The following is a 17,852-nucleotide window of genomic DNA, read 5'->3' as shown; positions in this document are numbered from 1 at the left end:
TACCACTTAGAAGGCGGTGTTCCACTGGTTGTCTGTAGAGGATAGAACAACATTCAAAGTCATGCTGTATGTTTTTAAATGCCTTGCCGGCATTGGACCAGAATACCTGTCATCTTGTCTCGCAAGGGCCTTAGATCCGCCTCAGATCGCACACGTTTGAATGTGCCGATCATACGCAGTTGGACTTTCAAATCCGCTGCTGACAAGGCATTTACCTACAATGCACCATTAATCTGGAACAATTTACCGTCCTCTGTGCGAAGTGCTCAAACAGTCTCTGCCTTTAAAAAAAGGCCTTAAAACTCACTTGTTTCCGCAAACATAATTTTGCTTGCTTCATTTTTCTTTTGTTTTTCAATTGTTTCTTGTATATATTTTGCATATGTTTGAAATGGCGTGTTACAAAAGCTCTCATTTATGTATACTCTGGTTTCTCTACGAAAAAGGTATAAAAATCAAAACCAATAATCCCTCCAATTAGCTCCTGCTGATTTCCCATTATAGAACTATCAAAAAGTGTGCCAACAGGTTTTATAATAACGTTATTGTCCGTACTCAACTGCGGAAAAGCATTCTAATCTGCCACTCTGAAATCCAACATGGGTGTTACTCTCAATTTGAGAGGAGAATATTATCAAATCGACTGGCCAATTTGTACCCAAAAGGTAACAAGGGGCAAATGACAGAAGGAAAGGAGAATGTAATTACTTGTGAGCTCCATTATTAACCCCCCCACCACATACAGATTTTCTTACAGCATTTCTGATTGGTTAATTACCTGACATGTTCATTTAAGTGACCAATAAAAATATAGCTTCCAAATATTTAAGCTTAATCCTCTTCAGCCCTACCATCACTCTTACCATGTTGCTGATTGGCTCAATAAATTGTAATACTCTTCTTGTAACCAATCAGCAGGTACTATATCTATGGTGTTAAACGTTTTCAGCCTTACCACCATTCTTACCATGTTGCTGATTGGCTAAATAAATCATAATAATCTTCTTGTAAATAACCAATCAGCAAGTAGAATTCATGTGCTTACTGGTCACATAGCCTAGCTATAGCTTCCCTGATGACTGGCGCTTTCAGTAGGGTGTTCTTGGCTTCATCTATGCTACATTGCTGAATGGCTAGTAATAAGGCAGTCGGTATTATCTATAACACACAAAGAGACCAAATTGAAATTTAGTTTAGGCCAAGAAAAACAAATTGGGTTGAAAACCTTGTTTTTTATATCTTTAAGGTTTCAAAGTCCAAACTGCATAATTAAGGACCTTATTTAAATTACACAATGAATCCCAATAAGGCCAAAGACCAAGATGTTGAGAAATCTGTTTTTGCTGCATAGCTCTCTATACTCATTACTCAATCAACCTATTTTGAGTCTTTTATGCATGCCTGTATGTTCAGCGCAATTAACTTTACGCTGGCAATTCGATACTGCGACCAATGAAATACATGATTGTATGCACATATGTCGCTACCGTGCATCAGGCGAACCAATGTATATACATAATACTTAATAGTATCATCATCATCATCAGTCGGCTGCGGAGCAGGCGACTACAAGCTTTCTCCAACTAATGCGATCTTGGGCAAGCGAAACAATTTTGTTTGGCTGCAGCATCCCCTCAGTATCTCCCAGGAGGTGCTGGACATACTGTAAGTACAGTGCGCACGGCCGTCCGGTTTCCTCTTTCCATGTGGTGGAATATAAAGCGCATATTCTTTCACAGGCTCGCCATCTTCAAGACGCAGAATATGGCCGAGACATTTGAGTTGATGAATCTTGACTTAATAGTATACAGTAATCTATATGTTTTAAAAACTGAGAGATGAGTATACATTGTTCTAGAACCTCAAAAGGATGGCCTATGAGTGTACTGTGAATTCATTTAATGTTGTTTATCTACCTTATCTTTATCTGTAGCTATAATATTAGGATGAGAGACTGGAGCATCGTTGACTTCTTGTGTTATGTCATCTGTACCATACAAAGCTCTTAAGATGGACAGTCTGGCTACCTCATGAGAGCACTTGGCAAATCTCTGCAATATAAAAGCCCAATCAATATATCATAATTACAAAACATGCAAAGCCTTTAGAATCCCACTTGCACTTGGTTCTTCCTATTCCAGGTGAAATCCATACATCCCTTATGGAAGACATGGCCTTAATCTTCCACACAGGGATTTGAGCCCCGGCGACAGCATCATGTTGTGCCCTTGAGCAAGGTACTTCATCTTGATTTCTCCTCTCCACATGCTAGGAAGGTAACAGACTCGCTGTGGATGTGGTGTGGTGATCACCTACAGCAAAAGAGATGGGCACTCCATCCTGTAGGTTAGACTCCATTACTTTTTTACTTTACCTAAACTAAACATAATTCAACCTTAAAATTTCAACGGAGTAATGAAAAAAAAAACATGAGCTTTTACCTGATACCATAATCTGCATTTGAGGCGGTTAAGTGGGTCACACACCTTCAAGTCATATTATGCCGAAGAAAGTATCAAATGAACAGAAGACATTTACCCATCTATTGAATGCCTTCATTTTCTTATTGAGAATTCACCTCTTTAAGAAACTGCTCTGACTTAAATGTAACAATGCTTTTTGTCGCAGCCTATGCTACATTACAGAAGCTAATGTTTTAGTTATAAAAAATATATACATACCTGAACAATTCCTATTCCTCGGTGGAAAAGCTTGGAATTGCTGCAAAACAAAGAAATAAAAATCATAGTAATACTAATATAATATATTATTATATAATATGAAGCTTCCATCTATACCACTCATTTTTAGTACTGAATGACGTTTAAATCAAACTGTTCAGTAATTTTACAAAACTGTTCAATATATCTTGATACCCGCACGCTCATCACAATACCCAGAAGGCACGCATCACATAAACGCAGTATTCACATAGAGCGTTCACAAACAGTGATTGAGACTAATTTTGGTACTGCACGTCTCCCTCTGATGTGCAGCAAGTCATGTTGTCCTGCGAAGCACACAAGCAGCACAAAACTGCAGCTAAAATACGGCGATTTCATCGGGTATAATCTGAGTTAATCAGGTCAGTATCTTAATATTGACGGTGCACAGAGAACATGGTTACTTTCGTTTCACGGCGGTATTGCAGTAGTTAGGCCTGCAACATTTTCACGGTAAGCTTACTCAATTGTCTGCGTGGTGCGTGCGTGTGCATTCAATCAACACAATAACAAGGCCAGCCTAGCCTTGACTAGGCCTAGCCTATGTGCATGCCTAGGCCTGTGTCTATAAACAGCCCTGTGTTTCTGATGCATGAATGTTTTCATTTATGAGTTTCAGTCAGCTTCATATTATATAATAATAATAATATTGGATGGCTTTATTTCAGGTTGTATGAGAATATACTGTACTTGCCATGAATGATATTCAACTCGCCGTACCGGCTCGTTGAATATCATTCATGGCGCGTGCAGTATATTCTCATACAACCCTCAATGCCATCCAATATTATATAAATATCTGGTCATGGTCAAGGTATGTTAATATATCTCATTCTGTACTTATTTTTTAGTGACAGTATGATAAATATGGGGAATACTTCCCTAGAGCAGGGAGACATAGGGACATCATATCTAGACTGCCACCCTCAGTTGCCAATGTTCTGGGGTTGACGACTAGGAAAATTATGCATTAGAAAGTGTGACTGCTGACCAAATTTGATTTTTGTACAACTTAGTTTTTAGAAACTTCAGCGTGCGATCCTATCACAACAGTATGATAGGATACAGGCGCATCTATGAAATCGCTTCATAGTTTGTGAGCAAAGTTGTGCACAAATAATTTCTGGAGTTCAGCACTTTTTGAAAGCTATAACAAGCATCACACTGGGCTATTAAAGTTGAAATCCATACACCCCTTACGGAAGACATGATCTCAATCTTCCAAACAGGGCATGTTAATTTCAAATGGACATACCTGAATGTGTGACTCCATTTTGAGGTTTACACCTCCTGTGTGGTACATTAAGGTCATGTTTAGGGGATGTATGGCCCAACAATCATGCACAGTTGGTAGATAACGAAGGATTCAATTCGACGATCTACCAATCCATGGACAAAAAGATAACAGACCGTGTACAAGCAGTCTAAGTCTCAGCATCACCTGATAATGAGGGCCGATTGTTCCATGAAATGTAACAGACAAAACTGCTATATATGCACTTACTGCTTATTTTTACGGTCTATCGTGTCGCAAAAGCATGCAACGCTCTATCGCGTGTGTCTATTGCGTATCACACGACGTGATTGTTAGACATGGCACAATCGAACAATTGGCCCTCATGAATATGCGAGAATTCACAGCATACAATGCACTTGTAGGGACTTTGTTGATACATGGTCTGTAGTAGTCTGTGTACCAACCTTAATTTCAGATCCACCATGAAATTCTTGTACACTTTCCCTTTCATTATATGTGCACCTGTGCTGATAGAGTTCAAAGTCCACTTGACGGTCATTTCCACAGCAAATTGTGCAGCTTGGATGGCATGTGGCTCTGACCATGAGGTTATCCCAGTGCATTTGATGTCCTCCAGTATGTCGTCCCAGGGAAGACTGATTTTGGCAAAATAGTGGAAGACATTTTGAGAATCCTGGAAAAATTAATTTTCAAGTCGTGTAAAAGGGGTATAATAAAATTATAACAAAATTGTCACTAACATATTTTGGAAAATGCAAGCAAATATAACTGAATCAACCCGCAAGAAAAATGTCCCTGCAATTATACAATATTTATGCACACCTCATATTTTACTATTTGCTCTGATTGGTTCTCACTATCTAGGAATGTACATTGTGTATGAAATGGTAGTAACTCAATTTTCAACTCGACTTTGGTTGAAGTGGATTGGATTTTGTTGCACTAACCCAAAACATTTTTTAACCTTACAAAAAGTATGAAGTATGCGTCTAATGTTAGCACTGTACCTTACCTGGCTCTGCATCTGTGTAGGCTGTATAAACTGTAGACCAATAGTTGTTACATCAGGACATTGTTGTGTAACTGAGGTAGCTAGTCCATCCATTTCATCATCTGTAACAACACAAGAGTATTTAATAAAATTAAAAGCTATATTATGATATGATCAGATGGTAGTGACGTTAGTCCTTTTACAATGTTGTCTTGCTAGCGTGCTGACAAACCACCCACGTATGCATATGTATATGCTCTGCGGTGTTGGTTAGTGGGTGCAATTTGATACGGCAACCAGCGAAATATGCACCTACGTCATAACCTCAAGATGAAACGAAGTATACATTACAGTGCACATCATTTTTAGACCTGTTAAATACTCTATTACACATTGATTATAGGTTTTTGCATGGTACTTGTTTAATTTACAATAAGTCTTTTGGGGAATGGGTCAGCAGTGTGATTTTACAATTTTGCCACCTGTAAATATAGCCTATAGTATACCACAGTATTGCATGAGGATACACCTGAAGTATGACTTCCTTCGGCATGGATAATGATTCACAAATTTAACATTTCTATAAGTTTTCAATGATTGCAGTTCTGCTATCTAATCTGATGTTTTACATATTACAAAACTGATTAGCCCCATACGCACTGTCTTTCTTACAAAGCCCCTGATTGGTTAATTACATGATATAATCATCTGAGTAATTAATCAACAAGAGCACCAAGGGTGCTGTAGCTCAATTGTTATTTGAAATTTGACGTAAATATAATGTTCAGATATATCCGTTGAATATATCAAATTGGGTTTTTTTAATATACTGGTATTTAATTGTGTTTATAACATTTCTTTATATATTTATGTCAAGAATATTGCTAGTTGGTTTTATAAAAACGAGTTAACTCTCAACATTAACAATAAAACTAAATAATATAGTATTTGGTGCATCTCAAATTCTTACCAAGTTCAACAATATGACATGCTTGATCATACAAATGAATTCAAGTATCTTGGTGTTACATTAGATCCACTTCTCATGGTGGGGATGTGAAACAAAATTTTAATTTTACGTGGCATAATGTACATGTATATAAAGGTCATTTATGTGCAACAGGGCCCTCCACCTTTGTTCCATAACCATTAAAGACTTAATGTACGATTTCCGTCAAATTTTAATTTTGTTATTCTGTATTCAAAATGTTGAAATAATATTAGTAATAACTGCCGGGGAGGGTTGCTGTCCGTTTTAAGTTGAAATAACGAGGTAAAGTGAAAGAAACCCCACTAGTTATTTTGACCATTTAACATGCAGTTCTATGGGAGGACATATTATCATAATTTTTAAAATTATGATAATATGTCGAACTTTGCTCTGTTGACCTACAAAGACAACAAATTTGGCCGATTCCATTTAGGTGCAAGTTGGGACAAGTGTAAACATTACAAATATGCAAAAAAAATCAGGTTTGAAAAAAATTAACCAATTTCATATTATAAGATCGTATATTAAGGCTTTAAGGTATAGGAATTTTTTTTGTTTGCTATAGCCCCCGAATGAAATGTATTTAATTATGTTTGTACTCAGTAAGGTAGCATTGTGTGTGAATTTTACAGCCGAAGTAAGTGCTATTCTTTTTTATGGTCATTTTAGTGACTAAAATGGCCCAAAATGAGGGTTTTTCAATATTGCTGTCCATTTCTAATCATCTCCCCCATAGATTTTACATGTAAAATAAAAACGCCCATAAAAATTGAATAGCACTTAGTTCAATTGTAAAATTCTCACAAAATGCTTTTGAGTGATTACAAAAATAATTAAATACTTTTAATTCAGGGGCTAATTGTATTTCTTGTGCAATGACATATAGGTCATTTCACAATAAAATGTCCATCTGAAACAAAGGTGGCCTTAGGAACAACAGCATAGCCAGCATTTTAGTGTGCGGGAGTAAAGCCAAACTCTGTCCCCATTTGTCAATTTTGGACCTTTTTCAGTCATTTTAATGACATACTCTGATCCCCATCCCCATTTTCATCACTGAAAATTTCTATGTTGGGGATGCAACTTTCCCCCTAGCTCCCAATGCCACTGCTCAGGAGGGAGGCAAGGTGCATATAAATTCTGCATATAAATTGTTAATGAATAATAAATAAATGAATGGGCACCAAATATCTTCAGGTATAAACTGACAGGAATATTAGCAGTAATAAATATTATTTTGTCTTTAGGCATGTCCACACAGAGGAATTTTGCTTGAGCAAAGCGGCTCTCGGACAAAAACTTGGGGGAAATCTACCATGTGAGCGCTCTCAAGGATTCCAATTACTAACTTTACCCCAAATTTATCTGTGTCTGTTAATTAGTTAAATAAATGTAGGCTTCAAGACATCCAAATTGCACATGCATTGCTGAAAAGCCACCCATTTTTTTTCTTAACCATCTGTTTCTGTGGGACAGGAAATTGTTGGAAGTCTCAGGGAAAATCTTCAAAAGTTACCCAATTAGGCTACCAAACCATGAGCTTGGCAACCCTGATTACTTTGTCCTTGTCAAGAACAAACACTCTACTGTTGACATTAGGTTTTAGTGGTTTATGCATATTTAATAGCCTTGATCAAGTCTTTCTCCTTACTTTTTCTCCGTTCATGCTCTTATGAGGAAGTATACCTTGTGGGCATGGTGTGTATTTTGCTTAAAAACTACCCCTGTAGTGCACAGTATGCCTGGGGTAAAGTATGATAAGAAAGTCCACAATCTAGTAATTCAAATGTCAAATAGATTTTCACAAAGTTATGATGGTAAATAAATATCTTGAAAGAATAGATAACTTCAAAACTTTGGAAAGTAACAGAAATTTTTGGAAGATGTGGCAAAGCTTCCATGAATTTTACATTCACTAACTATGGACGCCAAGGACTTGAAACAAGTCTAATATTTAAGAGCTTTAGAATTTTACAATCTCACATAAAAAATAATTACTATGTAAAACTATATCCTCACAAATATCTGAGAGGTCTCTGCAAAAATACACATGCCCCAAATCTAAACCTCCATAAAACACAGTAACATCATTGGCAAAGCTAAAATGTAAACATGTAACAGATGACTTATATTGCTTAAAACACCAAGGTTAAACCTGGTGTAGCATGTAAGTAATCTAGGAATGAGATTATTCTTGTGAAACTGCACAATTTTTTGTGACAAATTGCTCGAAAAAGCATACTTCCTGTCCATTTTTTTCAGCAAAATAAGTAACTTTCATGAACAAACTTGCAAAGATCGCCACCTCAAATTACCAGCTCCATTACTCAAATGATGTAGCAAGAGAAAGTAAAAAACCATTGCAAATCTGTACGATGACAATAGGTCAATTTGCCTTGCAAATTGAGCTAAAAAAGAGCTTGAGAATTTTAAGCTGAATCCCCTTCTGCTCTACTGCTTATTCTTACCATATCTCTGATGGGTTCAATCATGGAGCTATTAAAGATGGAGAGGCAATAGATTATGTAACGCATTGTAAACTTGTGCCGATTTGAAATCTGACAAGCTATTCATCGCAAGGTACCTTTTGTTTGGGACAAAGGGCTTCCGCCATTAAATCGGTAAGCTGACCCGACAGTGTATTAACGTTTTACCTAGTTAACTGTCAATAAGTGATCAAACGAAAGTCGCGTGAAAGCGCCTACTATAACGAAAAGTACCTTTTGTTGTCATACCACTCAAGGGTGTGATTGAGTAGCTGTAAGCACAAAAGGCACACATTAGCAGCTGATGTACAGTTCGTTGTCACCCTACTGAATTTAGGTGCTTCATTTAAATAAATTGAATGCGCTTGCTGAATGATTACACATCAAGGCTGCCATGTCTGCATGTCTATAGTACTGTATAATGGTAATAGCTATGTATACATGTAACATATAATAAGTATACCGGTATAGGCCTATATAAAAGTTGTTTCACAAATTGACATTTTATTTTATTTTAAGAAGGAGAATGTCATAAACAGTGGCGTACTGAAGGGGGGGGCAGCTCTTCTGTGAGAGGTCTTGGGAGGGGATGAGGGAGGTAGAGGTGGAGGAGGGGATATGAAGAATGAGAGGGGGACTGGAGGAAGAGAGAAAGAGGAAGAAATGAAGAGAAATAAGTAAATAGATGTAAATAAATAGAAAGGTAAGGAAAATGATAGGAATGGGAGGGGACAAAAAGTAAGAGGGGATGGAGAAGGGAAGGGTGATAAGAAGAGGGAGTGATACTTTAGCAAGGAAAGAATGAGTACAGAGAAAGGAAAAGAAAGGAATGACAAATAAATTTGGGCCTTATAATAATTATTATAGAAACTAAACACAGCCCCCCCCCCCCACATAGGCCCAACACTAACAGCACTATATGCAGCCATTCGACGATGTCAATGCCTTTATGCGTTACGTATTTAAAACGCCCAGTCACGATGTATTTTACACCTGCCAAGCACAAGTCACCCAATTTGAAAATTGGACGTTGAATGTACACTCTCATGAATATTGATTGGCAACATTTTCCAATATGTCAGCGCTCAAATCGGACACAATAGAACAATAGACCATTCAGTGCGTTGGGTTCAATACATGATCTCTTTGTAACCAAACCAAACCAATCAAAATAGTTCTTAGAGGCTGATAGTTCAGCTGGTAATGCCCATGTAGTTAAAAAGAGAACACATTGAAGACCTACTTGTTTCATTCAATAGAAAGATAACAGTATCATTGGCCTTCAATCTGGGCAGGATGCTATTCTTGAAGTGGTCTGTGCTGATCTGGTATTCCTCTCCCTATAATGATAAGAATATATTCAAAACAAATTGTTACCATTGGTTCTAGAAAACCTTTTACACACCAACCCATAATTAAAAAGGGGGAGTATCTTTGTGGCAATGTGTGCATCATTTGTAGCATCTTAGGGTACAAATGTAGCTATCACATGGTCAAATTTAGCGGTGGCAACAGAGGGGAGTATCAAGGGAACAGTGGGTAGTATTAACAAGCATGATATTGATCTTACGTCATGAAATAGCAAATTGATGAAAAAATAGGAAAACAGCGTAAACCTGGACTAAAAATTCTGAAATCGGGCTGAAAATAAATAAGAACACGTTAATATTGTGTATGAAAAAATAGGTACATTTATTTAAATAGCCAAAATATCATGGCTGTATTAACTGTAGCACTTTCAGATTAGCTATCATTTGCCAAAGGTTGTTAGGAATGTGGGTACAGAACAGAAGCAAAAACAGGTTGTCTTTTTCAGGCCCAAGTGATCCAAGAGCAGATCAAGGACAGCACCACTGGAGCAATGGATGACACCAATTGTAGCATCTTCAGTGAAGGTGTCATTATATAATAACCAAACTTTTCTTACTTTCACCTTACTTAGTTAGCATCTCTACCAATTTTCAAGATATGGTAACCTCCAAACCTAATAAAAGCATAAATCAGGACTGAATTGTTTACCTATCCTCAGTGGCAGTTGAGATTGGATTAAGCACTTCCTTTCTCTTGACCCAAAGGCTGACAGTAAAATTGTTAACTTGATTGTTGGGAGTGACCTACTTTTCCTTGTTCTTTGTCTTCAAATCTGTTTCTCACTTCTCTTTCCATACAGGCCAGCATGCTTATATAGGCTCTTTAGCCTGGCTCGAGCATTTTGTTTGAGCCTGGTCCCATCAGGACCCAAGCGTGTCTCAACACGGAGCGACTGTTTAAACAAGTTCAATAATCTTAGAGAATACCTACTAAAGTTGAGATATCTCCTTCTGAGTTTCCATACATGCCGTAACCACCCATAATGAACCCCCGCACATCTTCATGTGCTGTGGGTATATAGAAACAAAAAAAATGTGTTAGGAAACACTGAAGTATAACAATTATAAAATTTTGTGATAGAAAACCATATAATACAAGCAGTTATATGTACAGCGAACCAGGGACAAATCGCTAGTAATCAAACACTTGCGGCGATAGTTTTAGTTAGTGTCTTTAAGAAATTGATTCAGATACTTTTTGCGTGCAGTCTATATAAATACTCACTTGCTCCATATGTAGGAGGGCACTCTGATGCATCAATTATAGCTAATACCCCAAGGTTGTTGGATGCTATATAGTATACATGACCACCTGAATTAAGGCTGTTGACAAATTAGATGAACATTTCTTAAATTTTATGCAAGAAAATACTAACTGACATTGGAATGTTTGAAAAGTGAGTGTTGGAAGAAAAATATCTAGCACCAATAGCAATATAACAAGGGTGCCCAGATACAGAGGCTGATACAGTATGGACAGGGATGAATCACAGTTGTGTGCTTGTTGCAGGAAAAATTATCACAATATTTTCTTTTCAAATAAAGATACATGCATCACATTTTCCTCGTAATGCAACACCACCTGGAACATCGTATTTGTTGTTGTTGTTGGCCTACAGCTTGTTATTGACTGTTAGGAACAACCAAAGCTCTTCATCAGTTTTAGCACATGCATAAATCAGCCCCCATGGTAAATTCACAATTGCCAACATCGATCCATCTGATCTAGTCCCACTGAAATACTTTAGATTGAGGTCCAAATGGGGACAACAGCTTTAATAGCGCTTTATGGCAAATCACATTTCATATAGCTTCGTGCACATTTCCAAGTCAAACTAAGTCCAATTATTTTGCTATGGCATATTGGGCTTTTCTTTTCCAGTTGAAATACATACATCACCCATGGAAGACATGACAATAATTTCCCCAGGAGTAGTAGATTTCAAATGGAGCCACTTATTCAGGTAATCCATATGAAATTCACAGCAGTAGGAAGTCATGTCTTCCATAGGGGGATAGATTTCAACTGGAATAGCCCAATGCATATTGCCTTACCAGAAATAATAACCTACCTTTTCCCTGTCAATTTGATACACTCAGTACTAACATGGCTATGTTGCCTCACAGTATCCAACACCCTCTGGTACAATTTCAGCAAGCCAAGTCCGCCCTCTGCCGGTGACTGCTTTTCTGTGGCCTGCATCAGGCCTGTCCAAAAGATGAGTTCTAATAGTATCTTGGTAGCGCTACCACCCTTCATACGAGATGACCCTGTTATAGCCTCGGGCTGTGTTTTACAGAACAAGATTGAAATTAAGATTTAATATGAAAATAGAGATAGGAAAAAATTCAATACCTGAGCCCTCTAAATATGATGGAATTTGGGTGACGCCAGTATAGTGTCTGATCCTCACACATGTGAGCTTTATGATAGTTTGATTAAAGGGTCATTCCTGCGTAGGGAACCTAGTGTTATTAACAAAATTAACTGATTAATCAGCCATCACATACTTCTTGAGTTTTTGAAATTGGCCGTTCTATTCTTTAACTATGTTGATTTAACCAAGAGAACATTTTAAATCCATTCCACACATCTGGTTTTCTGCTGCAGTCTCAATTCATAAACCATGATGTCCAAGAATGTAACTTGTTTTGCCTTGGATTTTTAAACTCCAGATAATAAAGGCTCACCCCAAGCCCATTGAGCTCGCTTTTATAGCTGTCGCAGATAGTGTTGGAAACTAGTGATCATACTCATCCGAGTGTACTGTACACGGAGCACTTAACTTGTCAGACCTTAAGCACAAGCTCCCTTTTGTGTACACTTGGACTATCTGTGCTGTTTTTGAGTTCGCTAACGCACCCTGCACTTATCGTCGAACCCAATGGGCCAAGGTTCTACCTTCCGCAGCATGTTTTGGTGACTTTGAACATAGTAAGCTATTGCATAACCTGGCTTCACAGATATTTTGTCTTGTTTCATTCAAACTTACCCCTACTACTGGATTAAGTACAAATGCTCTTCCTTCTGTTTGCAGCTGCTGCATACGTGTGGCGGTTTGACGGAACGTCTTATCCCAACCCTCAATGGGATTATCCCTTGCCAGATTAATGGGATTAAAACCCAGCACAACAGGTGTGAAGTAATCTAGGTGGTCTATACAGTGGTCTAGTTGACCTGCCACATACGGAGCCTATATGTGTGATAGAAAATGTGAAAAACATGTAAGGAAACAAATTTATATAACAAAATCAAAAGCTAGACCTTATTTACATTAGAGGCCAAAGTTACAATTTCATTATGAACCGCTTTTTCCAATTGTGACAGGGGAATACCATAAATTGAGTCAACAGGTCTTTACACATTTTTCATTCAGGTTTATTTCATTTAATAATAAAATTAAAAGTTATGGCACTACATGTACCAGTAAGTCACCTTTGGGGACATTTGATTATATGACAATTTATTTTTATGTATAATGAAGCTGTCTTATATGAAAACATGTTTACACTGTCTACCTAATTATAGCATTTTTCTTGATGGAAATCAAATTACAGATTTTTTACACAGTGTATATTTCAAAGATATAGCAGTGAGCAGAATCTGACTTACATATTCTGTATTTGTTCTACATGTATATTGAAACTTATTTCAGGCTATATACCAGTGGATATTATTTCAGGTTGATAAGACTTCCAAATGATAAGATTTCCTTTCAAACATGTGTACATCCCTATCAAAACGATGTACTTGTCGGCTTGCTTTTTACAGTGGAGGTCACTTCAAATCATCCCCAAGTCACATACATGGTTTGGGAATGTTTTCTGCATTCCAAAACCATGTGACTCGGGGATGATTCAATGTGACATCCACTTGAGATGAGTCTGGTATTTATTCCTGTAGCTATAATGTAACAAGAAACACATTTAGCAGCCGACAAGTGCATATTTTTGGTATGGATGTACACATATATAGATGGACCACAAATTACTCTTCATTTGTTTTTAGGACAGCTGTAAAGAATGATATATTCAAGGAGTGCTGTCAGGAATTTGATGACAATACTTACCGAAAGACCACATGTTATTCCAACAAACAAAACATGCTTCCATTGACGGTTTGCGCACACCTGCTAAAGGGGAAAAATGTGTGAGAAAAAGGAACCTCATTTAATACAATGCATTTTCCAACAGTATAAGAGCTCAATTTTCCCAATTTTCTCTCCCTCTATCTGTTTTCACTAACTCTTATCTTAAGTTTATTACATGAGTTCTGTTACCAAGCCCCTCAAAAATGCTACATTTTGATGACAGAAAATTAAACTAGTGGTTACAAGATAATTATCAGTTGCTGAAAGCAAATACGAAACAAAAGAATTTGAGCACCAGTTTTGCCAATAATACAAAATCAATATTAACGACATTAAAGACTCATTCCCCTTGATCTGTGTCACATATACAACTTGCCTCCACCAGTGCCTGCATTCCTACATCATGACGGTCTTCAGGTGCCTCTTGAGATGTAAATAGAGCTCTATCCCCACCAGCTATCAGGTACTCAACGCAAGGGCTTTTGTTCAGTTTCTTCAACGCTGCATTGAAGGACCTCTGTAAATTTGATAGAAAGAGTACAAATATAGTGCATCACATTTTCCATTTTGTCAAACTTCAGTTTAGGCTAATGAAAGTCGATTCCTTGTTTCCCGTTACCCTACTCCGCTCAAAAACAATTGTCGACCAAATATTTCATTATTTTGCCTAAAATGTTAATTTCTAACAAACTTCAGCATACAAATAAATAATTATGGTTGTAAAATATCATAAATCTCTTTCTGTTGATTTTCAGGGATTTTCTTTGCAGTAGGAGCATAGTATATGGATAATAATGAATTAATAATGAATACCTACTCAATTCTCTGTCCCGCAGTTTTTGATCTGCTCTGATCTCATCCAGTAAAATATATTGTGAAACTTTTGATATAAATAGTTGTACAATCACCTTCATGTGGTTGTAAACTACATCTGTAAACTACAAACTGTGATTTATCACATGTATACATGGGTAGTTATTGGTTTACACCTGTAACAGATGAAATAATGAAATGGTATAAAATAATGAATAATGAAATGGTCACCTACACAGTCATGAAAAATTATGTAACAGGACACAAGGAATTGACTTTCATTGGCCTTAGCCTAGTTCATCTTACAAATTAAGCATACTCACAATGCTCTAGTCACTTAATTTGCATTTTTTTTAACTTTTTGGACCAATTTGGAAATTTCAGCCCCCAATAAAACTGATTGAAGACCACACTCCTTCAAAGCCTGATGAAATCATAGTAAAATAATAGTCAGGTGGTGGCGGATGCGATATCGCAATTTTTGACATCGCCATTGGATTTTAAAACACATAATCATCAAATCTTTTTTCGTCATCGACCAAAAGGCGCCCCCTCTATCAAAAATTCCTGGATCCGCCCCTAGTCCGGAGGGTCATAAATAATTAGTAATACTCAAGTCTGCGATGTACTTACAGCAATAAAGAACGCTAGTCTTCCTGATGTTCCACAACCACTCAGTACTATGCCATTTTCATCTGGGTTCTACACATGCAAACAAATGCAAAGGTGTATGTAATGCTTTAATATAAATGCCTTTTAACTGTCTATGAAATTAAAATCAGAGTCACATTGCTTAGACAACAACAAAACACTTGGTGTGGAGTGTGTACATGACTTTTCAACCGTGAAGATCATACACCCATTCTACTTGTGGAATCTTCACACACAAATCCACGACATAATTGACAGGTCTTCGTATCACAAAATGAGGCGTGTTTTACCCCCTCTATGGCTCAAATACGCCTTTTGGGAGCCATTTCCAACCACGGTTGTGATCAGGCTCCACAGTTGGTATGTGTATAATGCACACCTCCTCCGCATTTCCTTGTTTAGCCCAAAATGTCTGCAATCATTGTACCATCTGATCTTGAACCATGTCACTTGGGTATCCTGTAATTTTACTAACTACACATCAATTGGCCTATCAACATTTTCATCAAAAGAGTGCTAGTGAGCGGTTACCATACTAAACATGAAACTTTACCTTGAATACATCACCAGCTAGTTTGGTCACCTCACGAATAACAGCGGTAATCTCCTGACTGGATATGTTCTGGGTTAAAAAAGAATGTGGAAATAGAATTTTTGATAACAGAAAGAGAGTTCAAAATATTCATGCAGAGAACCCTTGAGGTCTAAAATAGGATACGTTTTTGTAGTCATGAAGAAAACTGAAAATTTACGCCCATCTTTTACACCATGTCCACATAATGCATTTGCACAGAATTCCTTATGACCGGACATACAAAATAAAGCAGTCTCTCTTGACATGAAAACAGAGTGTCACTGTCAAGTTTATACATTGTAGGGGTTAGTTAAGTACATTATGGCAGTAGATATTCTGAAAGTGTCAAAAAAAAAAAAGATGTGTGGGGAATTTTAGTGCAGTTTGGGATTGACAGTTCTCTGAAAGTCTCTTTAAACACTAGCAATTAAATCAAAAAAATGTTAAACTTCAAAGAAGGGGAAATGTTTGCTACTTACTGGATAAGTTTGCCAGCCATCAAGATTTCCTGGTCACATTTGCAAAGTAGAATTGGTATATCTACACAAAATAACGAGAAGGAAAATTTATCACATGTTACCATACACCACAAACCACTACTAAAGTCAGCAAATTTTATTTTGAGTTACACAATGTTAAATATAGTTGCAGGAAGGTTGTATGACTTACAGCAAAAGGTACCTCAACTTTAAGTGGATGCTACATATAAATTGATATAAATCTCATTTTGCTAGTGCCAGTCAAACACCCAATCATTTAAATCTTGTCTGCATAGAATGCTTACAGCTCTAATTTTTGTTTGCTTTGGCTCGGAGGTGGGGGCAAGGGGGTTATTAATGTTTGGATCAGGCTTTGAAATAAGAAAAAAAATCCACGGGTCCTCCGGACCCTTGGCTTTGAAATTTCAAGGGTCCTCACCAATTGTCAAGGGTCTTGAAGAAGCTTGTTGCAAATTCCTCCCTTTTGATGTGACTACATGTAGTCAGTAGTCACAAATATAAATTTAAAAGAATCTGCACAAAGTATTTGGTACGATTACCGAATAGGGTGCAACTTGCTAGACTTGAGTCCAGTCCTTGTTTACAGAGTTTAGGGTTGGGGGTTATGGTTGGGGTAGAGCAGTCTTGTAATAAGACTAGTCGAGTTGCACCCTATTCGGCAATCGCTCCAAATATTTGAATTCACCGATTTTTCCTACCTTGTGGAATTGCAACATCAATATTTTCTGTGATACAATTGGTTTCTTCAGTTACAGGTATAGCTGCTGCCATTGTAGTTGATGAATCAATGTAAACTTCAACTTGGATATATTCCTAATATAAATTATAATGTGGAGATAAAAAAAGAAATGTTGAAATCAGTAACCTAAATTATTAGATGTCATCTCACAAAACAAGGATTATATTTCAATTAAGGGGATACTACACCCCTGTTGCATTTTTCTCAAAAAATAATAACACACTGGTAACAAAAGTCCATTTAAGGGGGCCAAGATTTTTTGGCAGGCCGAGGGGCCCGGGGGTTTGGCGGGGAGAGAGGGGGGAAACAATTTTGGTGAGACGCTTCAGTTATATTTCATACACAAAAATATATTACTTGTCACCAATGTGCTATAATTTTTTGAGAAATAGGCAAAAATAGGCACAAAATTGGGTAGGGATGTAGTACCCCCTTAATGATACACAGCATCATCATCCCTATATCTTTGTGTCAAAAATTGCTGTGAAAGTACGGCGAATCCTCTCGTGTTTCAAAAGATACGCATGGCGATTTTGTTCGAGATAGGCCGAGCGACTCAGGCTAAGCATACCATATGCACACAATATGAGATACCACATAGCCTGCAACAGAGTTTCTATTCTATGTTTTTACGATTTGCGCATGATCAAGTACCCCATATGATA

At 37.3% G+C, this 17,852-nt stretch overlaps 1 protein-coding gene across 1 annotated transcript; it reads right to left on the bottom strand.

The window, feature by feature from the left end:
- Positions 1 to 314: 314 nt before the first annotated feature.
- Positions 315 to 17,255, bottom strand: LOC140139646 (glucokinase regulatory protein-like). The gene is made up of 17 exons (XM_072161350.1): positions 17,147 to 17,255; positions 16,428 to 16,488; positions 16,245 to 16,284; positions 15,928 to 15,996; positions 15,357 to 15,425; positions 14,287 to 14,427; positions 13,890 to 13,949; positions 12,813 to 13,013; positions 11,892 to 12,106; positions 11,045 to 11,142; positions 10,751 to 10,827; positions 9,693 to 9,789; positions 4,994 to 5,094; positions 4,425 to 4,654; positions 2,682 to 2,721; positions 1,917 to 2,051; positions 315 to 1,158 (listed from the first exon to the last, which is right to left on the bottom strand). The coding sequence occupies exons 1-17, from the start codon at positions 17,217 to 17,219 to the stop codon at positions 1,042 to 1,044; spliced, it is 1,824 nt and encodes a 607-aa protein (XP_072017451.1). The 5' UTR covers positions 17,220 to 17,255; the 3' UTR covers positions 315 to 1,041.
- Positions 17,256 to 17,852: the final 597 nt, after the last annotated feature.

The sequence above is a fragment of the Amphiura filiformis genome, chromosome 18 (genome assembly GCF_039555335.1).
Source record: "Amphiura filiformis chromosome 18, Afil_fr2py, whole genome shotgun sequence".
Classification (NCBI taxonomy): Eukaryota; Metazoa; Echinodermata; class Ophiuroidea; order Amphilepidida; family Amphiuridae; genus Amphiura; species Amphiura filiformis.
The sequence above is the reverse complement of the archived record's forward strand: the minus strand, read 5'-3'. Positions and strand labels throughout refer to the sequence as shown.

What these genes read in the sequence shown, in the direction of transcription:
- LOC140139646 (XM_072161350.1), bottom strand. Translation starts at nt 17,219, where the DNA reads ATGGCAGCAGCTATACCTGTAACTGAAGAAACCAATTGTATCACAGAA. An exon ending in ATCAAATTGACAGGGAAAAG is followed by an intron (nt 11,143 to 11,891) that starts GTAGGTTATTAT and finishes ATTTGTCAACAG; the next exon opens with CCTTAATTCAGGTGGTCATG. An exon ending in ATGGTGGATCTGAAATTAAG is followed by an intron (nt 2,722 to 4,424) that starts GTTGGTACACAG and finishes TTTGTTTTGCAG; the next exon opens with CAATTCCAAGCTTTTCCACC.